Source organism: Botrytis fragariae (assembly GCF_013461495.1).
Source record: "Botrytis fragariae strain BVB16 chromosome Unknown tig00000045, whole genome shotgun sequence".
Classification (NCBI taxonomy): domain Eukaryota; kingdom Fungi; phylum Ascomycota; class Leotiomycetes; order Helotiales; family Sclerotiniaceae; genus Botrytis; species Botrytis fragariae.
The window spans coordinates 1,647,350-1,656,371 of NW_023500991.1; the positions used below are offsets into that span (position 1 = coordinate 1,647,350).

Below are 9,022 nucleotides of genomic sequence, written 5' to 3' on the forward strand. Positions count from 1 at the left end.
CAGAAGACTGCCCTTCGAGCGACTGCCAGCCTATACTTGCACCATGCTACACTTGTCTTTGCTCCCAAAAGACAAATGACATTTACTGTAGCGGGAGTTACAGGCGGCTTAGAAGGCTTCTAAATCTAAGAAAAAGGATTCCCTAAATTTGAATGCTTCCATAGGCTCGAAGGCTTCTAAGATGGAGAAGAATTCTGTACCCCTTCCCTTGTAAGAAGGAATCTGACATTGAGAAGAATTTTTGATTTCAGAATGTTTCTGAGGCTTTTACAAGGCTTAGAATCCTTCTCAACCCCGCCAAGTTCCCACTACTAGGTAGTTTTCTTTAGCATCTCTTGCCGCGTGCTGACGAACGCAGGCTTACTTCTACCAGTATGTATGTACTCGTCACCACGCTGACATGATCATGCATGGGTAAGCTGACAATTCCCAAGGATTGAGCTCCCTGTAGAAGAAGTGGTTTTATCAAGTCACGTGTGCACTAGTTAAGCTTACTTTTAGTCATCGACCAGGTTTATCTACCTGGTCAATTCTATCAATCAATTCACATCCTACTTCTCCTACTCCCACCTGTCTTCTCTCCCCGGCCACCCTGTCCGAGTGGAACAGCCGGTCATACACACCACAGCACAGTCGAAAACCTCTCACTACGTAGTAGCTGAGAATGGGTCGTTTGGCGTGATCCTCCTCTTCCCATCATTGTTGAGGTAAATAGCAAGTCTTTCACCCATACCTAAACGATTGATCGGGGTTGCGCACTCTAGCCCTTGACTATCCAACCACGCCTCAATAATCAATACTCTTACAGAATAATACATATGGCACTGACAGAGAGCATTGTTGACCTGCTGCTATGCAAGCCCGTCTTTCTTGGCCTGGCAGTATGCGCTCTGCTCTTCCTCGTCGGGCGCGCACTCGAGCCAAGCGTCGACGGCCTTGAGCCTCCGATTCTTAGACATAACATCCCTATATTTGGTCATTTCTACAGTATGCTCAAGGACCAGGAAGCATTCTTCAAACGTCTCGAGTAAGTCTACATCCATACACGTCTCTTTTTGGTTCCAGTGTAGGTAGCAAGAGCACTGTTGGAAACACTAGACGCAACGATGTCGTACCATGACCACTACTAACACATGCACTCCTCAACAGCAAAAAGTATCACATGTCCATTGCAACTATCCCCATTTTGAATAGTAAAATGTATGCGATAACGGATCCCATTCTAGTCCAGTCGGCGTATTGCAACAAGCATCTCTCCTTCACCCCCTTTGCTGTAGGCGGTGCACAGAAGGTGGCGGGCTTCGATGATGCGTATCATCAAGTGCTCATGCAGTCAAATGTCTTGCCCGAATACTTCAAGAGCATCTATGACGGAACTACTGCCCAGCACATCCATCGGTTGAATGTCACCTCCCTCAAGCACGTTTCAAAGCACATTAATAGCATTGGAGGGGATGGCATGGATGCTACTAATACCTACCTCTGGCTGCGCAATCTCATGACCGTCGCTACATGCGAGGCTCTGTATGGTCCTGACAATCCCATCAGGGGCGACGAACTTGTAGAGGATGTCTGGTAAGGTCATTTCACAGAGCCCCGATCTCCAATAGTGAATGGTAAGCATGTTGCTAATGACATTTCATTATAGGACGTTCGAAACGGGTCTGCCTTACCTCTTCTTCCATATTTTCAATTCCAAGACACTGCGGCGTACAAAAGAAGCAAGACGAAGGCTGCAGCTAGCTTTGGGAAAGTGGTGTACGACCATGAAGCAGGACGACGAGCAGGTCTCGGCCTATATCAGAAACCGGGTCGGCATTCTTCGAGGATACGGCGTCGAAGGGCAAAAACTTGGTGACATTGAGGTTGGCCTCATACATGTGCCAACATCAAACTCCATCCCGACCATATTCTGGTTCTTCATCCATGTCTTCACGCGGCCCAATCTGGTCGTCCAACTGCGCGCTGAAGTTGAGCCTATTGCGAAGCGTGGTCCGGGCCATGTAGTGACCATTAACGTAGACGACATCCTCGAAAGGTGCCCTCTGTTGATCAGCGCCTACCGTGAGGCTAGCCGCCTCTGCAATGGATTCACCTGTAACCGAATGGTCCTAGAGGACACGACCATCACGGACAGACATGACCGCTCGTACCTGCTCAAGAAAGGCGCCACCGTGAAGATGCCTGCAGGAGTCGTGCATGCCTCGGAGGACATATGGGGCGAAGACGCAGCGGCATTCCGAGCCGATAGATTCCTGGACAAGGGACTGACGAGCGAACAAGCCAAGTTGAGACGTGCTGCCTTTACACCATTCGGCGGAGGCGCTCATATGTGTCCTGGGCGGAATTTTGCCACGGCCGAGATTTACGGCTTCGTGGCCGCGCTACTCCTGGGTTATAACGTGGAACCCTTGGACGGGAACTGGGACACGTACAAGCCGCCGCCCATGTCTACGTGTCCCCAAGTGACGTCTGTGTGCAAGCCAGAAGACGAGGCTTCCGTGTGCGGTACCCGCCTGACTAGACGAAATGGATGGGAGGCAGCGCAGTGGAGGTTTATCTCTGGCGAAGTGATAGAGTGAGCAACGTTTGAGGTTACTCTATGTTTGGGTTGAACAGAAGTGGATATGCTAATACTAATATTAGTGCCTCAGGCATTAAGCTTAGTAAGTGGGAACTCTTATCGGCCTTTCGGCCGTTCCCACTTTCAATTCTATATCTTTTACACCACATACAATTTGTACCATTTTTCCATTAGAAACTCCGCCCTTTTAACTGTACTGTCAAAGATAATCGCTAGCCATTTCTAAACGTCTTGTAGGTTGCTACTCTTAGTATTCTCAGCAAATAATCTCTGTCTCTCAACCTATTGCTTCCCCACACATGGAGTTATAAGCCTCATTTGTATTTGTATAGCCCTCTTCCTTGAAGTTATCCCAAAACACTATGTGCCTCCGGTAGCCTGCGGCTTAAAGAAGACGGTCATCATCCCGTCTATAGTAATCTCATCTAAGACTTTCTTCACTTCTCCATGAGCAGGACACTCGCTCTCGTAGTACTTCATGTCGTCCATGCTGACGAACTCGGTCTTGTTGACAAAGGTGTAGCCTTCAGTGCGGGAGCCTTCTTCAACAGGACCGGCAACCATACTCAGTATGTAAGGCGTACCATCCTAGTATACCCGTGAGTATTTGACTCTGAAGCAGGCATAGGTGTTTTCGTGGTCTCAGTGGGGTTAAGACCCCGTGGAAATGAACGTAAGGACGGGCTAAGGTAGGGGGGTTATCATACCCTCTTATTGTCAACAGCCATCTTCCGACACTGCTCCAAAAACCTTTTCTGATCCTCAGCCTTCGGCATCTTGAACATCGTCACACGGTGTACACGATTAGCTATGCTTACGTAGCTGCGGCTGTGTCCATTGAATCCGTTACTTGCAACGGCGGTCAACGGTTGAAGGCCACGTGAGGAGGACCTTGTAAGCGCAAACATGGTGATTCAATATCGGTGGGATAGACTTGATTAGTTAGAAAAGTCCAAACTTGTTCATTAACGTGAAGAAGAAGATGATAGGTAGCTGTCAAAATGGTCGATGGTGATGTTGAGTTGAACGTTCCCAGTCCTTCCAAGTGGACCATCTAGTTTAGCGTGGGATGTCCCTCCAATTAGTAATGAATCAGCGGATAGTAGATGCAATTAATGTATTACTATTCTGTTACACTAATTGCTTCAACATCTCCGCAACCAGGCATCGCTGTTTGCTCGAGCCAGCGGGGCGAACGGCTAACGCTACGAAGATGCAGGACAACTCATCCGCGAGACCTCCAAGACCCTCACCCTGTCGCTATGCTTGCTTTCGAAGGATTATGTACCCGATGTCACTATACAATCGAGCGACTACGGTTACTAATTACTACGTTCACACTACCGTAATCCCATGTCTCTCCTACCTTACTATGGTATGCGGATATAATATACATTCCGTATATGTACCACACACCTGCAAGCAGTGGTAACTAGTCCATAGACTGCATGTACTAGTAAGCGCTAAAACCCTGGGTATTGCAGTATATCTGTCAGCTTACCGGAACAAGGATCACGTAACCGCTAAAACCCTGGGTATCACAATATATCTGTTAGCTTACCAGGACAAAGATCACGTAACCACTAAAGCCCTAGGTGTTGTATCTGTCCAGGGTGGGGAAGGGGGGGCGCAGTTTTCGACAGAAGTGACGAGTCGTACGGGATGTAAACTGCATTGCTGCATTGCAGCAACACCACTAGGGGATCGACATGATCCTTCGCTTCGAGTCTACACTCTACCACCATACGAAACCGAGATGAATGTGGAAGAAAGAGTCGAAGAGTTTAATGTCTGATGAATAGTTTGCTTGCTCTATTTCAGTACTGTTGCTGTCAAGCTCCTTGAAGTTTGAGGCTTGCGACAAGACATCAAACTATTGATTTCACCAATGTCCGCTACAAACTCATCTAGACACTTTCAAGTGCTCCTGCGTCGTGTCAGGAAGTCTGCTTTGGCTCTTCCATCAATTTCTCATACGCTTCAAGCGGTATCATGCTACAGCACCCGACAAGCTCCCGCTGCAGCAGCCCTCAGCACTTCTGCCCTAACCCGCAACCTAGAGCAATCGCCGCTAGGAAGTACCAGTGAGCCCAGTGCTCTTCTTCATCCGATTCTAAAGACAGCGCCGCTTAAAGTTGTGGCGGCCAAGGGTACAACTGTGACGTTCTCCAATGGCAAAAAGATGGAGGATACGACTTGTGGTGCAGCAGTAGCCTGCATTGGCTACGATAATGAGAGGGTTAAAACTTCCATGATTAAGCAAATGGATAAATTTTCTTATTCAAATTCAATGTTTTATGGGCATCAAGTTGGTGAAGAACTGGCTGCGGAGCTCATCAGGGGGACTAACGGGGAGATGTCAAAGGTATACCTGATGTGCTCTGGTATGTTATCACACTTGTTCCAATTCAGACGTGACGTCTAACAAAATTTTAGGAGCTGAAGCCATGGAGGCAGCCATGAAGATGGCAAGACAGTATTACATGGAGCTGAACCCAAAACAGCCCCAGCGTACGAACTTCATAGCGCGCGAAGGGTCTTTCCACGGCGCAACTCTTGGGTCGCTTTCGATGAGTGGTCATGTCGGACGGCGGAAGCTCTTTGAGGGCATGCTGTTCGACAACATTCACCGTGTCTCGGCCGCCAACGAGTATCGTGGAAAGGCTGATGGCCAGACAACGGAGGATTACGTGCAGCAATTGGCAGATGAGCTGGATCTAAAGTTCCAGGAGATTGGACCTGATACTGTTTGTGCATTTGTTGCTGAGCCTGTTGTTGGGGCGGTAAGTATATTTGTTGTCCGGATGTTCATGTTCTTGGCTGATTTCGTTGCATGAAAGACACTTGGCACAGTCTCTGCGCCTGCTGGCTATTTCAAAGCTATGAAGAAAATATGCGAAAAGTACGGGGCGCTTCTCATTCTGGACGGTGAGTACCTACTGATAAGATTTGAGCCTCTACTCGAGATTACTGATCATGAACAGAGGTCATGTGCGGGATGGGTCGTTGTGGATCACTTCATGAGTGGGAGCAAGAGGGCGTCGTCCCAGATATTCAGACCGTTGCCAAAGGTCTAGCAGGTGGTTTCGCACCAATGGCTGCCATGTTTATCAACCATCGTGTGACAGATGCGTTGATAGCTGGAACTGGGTAAGTCGCGATAGTCTGTATATACCGAACTCTCAAAACTAACGTCCGCACTAGCGTTTTTGCACACGCACATACTTATCAAGGACACCCCGTGGGATGTGCTGCTGCACTAGAAGTTCAGCGAATCGTAAGAGAAGACAATCTCGTCGAGAATGTCCGCGAGAACGGCGAATATCTGGGCAAGCTTCTACATGAGCAACTGGATGATCACCCCTACGTTGGTAATGTTAGAGGCAGAGGCTTCTTCTGGTCGGTAAGTTAACCACCCAGTGAGAAAGTTGCTGCAGTTTTGGAAGATGTAAGCTGATACATATGAAGCTGGAATTTGTGGCCTGTAAGAAGACGAAAGAGCCGTTCCCGCCATCGACAGGAATATCGAAGAAAGTTCATTTAACAGCGTTCGACGATGTAGGCATCAGCTTCTACCCGGGAATGGGTACCAAGGACGGTGTGACTGGAGATCACGCATGGATAGCACCTGCTTACACGAGCACAAAGTATGACATTGAGAGGATAGTTTCCAAGGTCAAAGAGTCGGTAATCCTAGCCCTCGGGTAGATCTATAGGTGAGAAATTCGAAGCTCCATAGATCCAAGCATGAACCAAGGCAACGCAGCCTCCCTCTCCTAAATCCCTCCAATCCACACACACTAAATCTTCGAAAAATTTCATTGATGCGTTCCTTATTCGCCGGCGACGACTGCAAGCCGATGGTCATTACTTCTTCTTTAAGATGTCTTAGCTAAACTATAAAAGCCAATAATAAAACTATCAAAAGAAAATGAAAAATACTGATTGGATTAATAACCATTGCATTTTTCAAAAGTAACCTCTTAGCGTTTCTTGGATAGCGAAATGCCGTCGTTGTTGTGCTATAAAGTTATGGTCTTCTACGTGAAATTGGTGTGATTTCAATGGTTTTGGCTCTGAACTATTGACTCTCCAATGATAATAGGCACCATTGCGTTTTACGACCTGCCTGAAGCCAATTGGGCAGCTCTACGGCAAAAGTACGGGCCTACAGTTACTCCTTGTCTTATATCCGCTTACATCCTAAACTGCATTAATGCCATCAGCTACGGCGAGAATATTCTTCAAAAATGGGTCGGCAAACCGAAGGATCCGGAACCATACTAATGAGGGTTGTCAGCATAAGAAATTTTGGATTGTCATGCATAAATAGCTACAAGGGCTAGGATAACAATCGTGCCAATATCAGAACAGCTGCGGTGTGTATAAGGATCGGATCGACCGCCCTTCTCTTTAATGATTGTGGATACAGACCTCTCAAACGGCATTATCTCCGCACATGTGACAAGTAGTGCCTTTCAAACATTAAATTGAATTGAAAGCAAACTTCATCTCTCTTCTTTGTCCAAAATTTGTTTTTATATAAGCCCGAGCTGTAATTCTGTCTATACACACCCGCGACGAGGTTCAGGATGGCCATTGTCGAGACACTCACAAGTAACGCGACCGCAATTGCGACGGCGTTAGTTGGCGGTGCGTTTCTCCTTTTATGGCGCCTCTCTAATGTGCAGCTCGATGTACGAGAGCCGCCAATCTTGAAACCCACAATTCCTATTATCGGCCATGTGTTGGATATGTTCACGTTGTCACATGCCTTCTTCACGAAGACCTAGTATGTGGTAGACTCTCGTGATATCTCTTGCTATCACTAGATTGAAGACTGACACGTCTCAGCAAACAAGCCGAAGGCAGAGAAGCTTATACGCTTCCCATGATGGGTGGGAAAGTTTATTTCGTAGCTTCGCCTGAACTAGTCAATGCGATGATCAAGTCGCGATCCTTGAGCTTCGACCCTGTTCTTCGTTCCACAATTGCCAAGCTCTTCACAATTTCGAAGGAGGGGGTACGCAAATACGTGGATCCAAGTATTGGCTTGGAGACGCGTTGGACCAAGAACTTCTACGGCTGCTTGAATGGGGTTCAACTCAAGGAGATTAATAAAGCTGTGCTTACTGATGTATTCCGTCAGCTCGACGAATTGCCGGACGAAGTCAATGTAGAGGACAGTTGGTTGTGGCTCCGCGACAAACTATCGTTTGCTTCTACCGCGGCGATGTTGGGGAGAAATAACCCATTCTGTGCCCATCCTTCGCTCGTCGACGATTATTGGTACGTCGACAACAAACTGGTGCATTTCGCTTTGGGTCCAGCACCTTGGATGACTGCACCCAGTGCATGGATGGCCCGTAATCGCATTCATCATGCCCTTATCCAATACACAAAGGAGAAGAAGCACGAGGCGGATGACGTCTCGGCGCTTTGGAAAGGCTCGTACGATCTTCTTCACGAGTTCGGATTCTCGGAAAGCGACATAGCAGCCTTTCTCCAAGCAACGCTTCAGGCCGCGCTTTTCAACACAATCCCTACATTCAATTGGTATTTTGTTCACATCTGGAGTGATCCGTCGCTGGTGTTTCGGTTACGAGAGGAGGTATCGGTCGTTGTTGCGGAAAGCTTGGAGCTACGCGGTGACGGGAAGCGCGAGATGACGATGAATATGGCGAAAATCGAGGAGCGTTGCCCGCTTCTTGTCGCTGCTTTCCACGAGAACTTGCGCACAGTCGCAGAGGGGGCTTTCAACCGCGTGGTTATGGAAGACACTATCATTTCCAACGGAAAAGGTGGTCAAGAGTACCTTTTGAAGAAAGGTAATAATTTGATGGCTTCGCAAAGTATCATCCATGTCTCGGAGGAACATTGGGGGTCCCAGGCTGGTAATTTCGATCCGACGAGATTTATCAAGGACGCTGGTGTGCCTGGAGAATCAGAATCGCACATAAAGCCGGGCACCTACGTGCCTTTCGGCGGCGGGAAACATCTTTGTCCCGGCCGACATTTCGCCTCCATGGAGATTTGGGGAATGATGATTGCTTTGTTGCTCAGTTTCGACATTACTGACGCGGAAGGAAGAACGCTAACCGTTCCAGAAAGAACAATGCCAACGATGACATCTGGTATTGGTAGACCAGTCGCTGGAACTGATTTGCGCCTGAAATTATCACGACGAAAAGACTGGAATAATATCACTTGGAAAGTTGATATGGCCTAAGCCTCAAAGAACTTAACAACCTGGGGATTTCGCTGGATCCATCATGTGAGGGTCTGCTGCTCGTGACCCCGGTGAAAGATTAACCAGCTGATTGTGACCTGTGTAGGCGTATTAGATCATATAATAATCCAGATGGGTACTACCGGTGTTTCGATCGGATACCTTCAAACAATCAGGACGAGGTGACCACCCGTAATTATCAGCATCGC

General features: G+C 47.8%; 4 protein-coding genes across 4 annotated transcripts; 3 read left to right on the forward strand and 1 right to left on the reverse strand.

Annotated features, from left to right (window-relative positions):
• Positions 1-818: 818 nt before the first annotated feature.
• Bfra_003696 (putative prostacyclin synthase protein) lies at positions 819-2,582 on the forward strand (the record flags this gene model as incomplete). Its single annotated transcript, XM_037334102.1, has 3 exons — positions 819-1,027; positions 1,150-1,575; positions 1,649-2,582. The coding sequence occupies 3 exons, from the start codon at positions 819-821 to the stop codon at positions 2,580-2,582; spliced, it is 1,569 nt and encodes a 522-aa protein (XP_037194189.1).
• A 362-nt stretch (positions 2,583-2,944) lies between these two features.
• Positions 2,945-3,492, reverse strand: Bfra_003697 (putative stress responsive a b barrel domain-containing protein; the record flags this gene model as incomplete). The annotated part of the gene is made up of 2 exons (XM_037334103.1): positions 2,945-3,172; positions 3,292-3,492. 2 exons carry the CDS (start codon positions 3,490-3,492, stop codon positions 2,945-2,947), a joined length of 429 nt encoding a protein of 142 aa, XP_037194190.1.
• Positions 3,493-4,472: 980 nt separating this feature from the next.
• On the forward strand, positions 4,473-6,292 carry Bfra_003698 (putative aminotransferase protein; the record flags this gene model as incomplete). The annotated part of the gene is made up of 6 exons (XM_037334104.1): positions 4,473-4,968; positions 5,021-5,367; positions 5,425-5,512; positions 5,569-5,734; positions 5,789-5,987; positions 6,053-6,292. The coding sequence occupies 6 exons, from the start codon at positions 4,473-4,475 to the stop codon at positions 6,290-6,292; spliced, it is 1,536 nt and encodes a 511-aa protein (XP_037194191.1).
• Positions 6,293-7,176: 884 nt separating this feature from the next.
• Positions 7,177-8,813, forward strand: Bfra_003699 (putative prostacyclin synthase protein; the record flags this gene model as incomplete). The annotated part of the gene is made up of 2 exons (XM_037334105.1): positions 7,177-7,376; positions 7,439-8,813. 2 exons carry the CDS (start codon positions 7,177-7,179, stop codon positions 8,811-8,813), a joined length of 1,575 nt encoding a protein of 524 aa, XP_037194192.1.
• Positions 8,814-9,022: the final 209 nt, after the last annotated feature.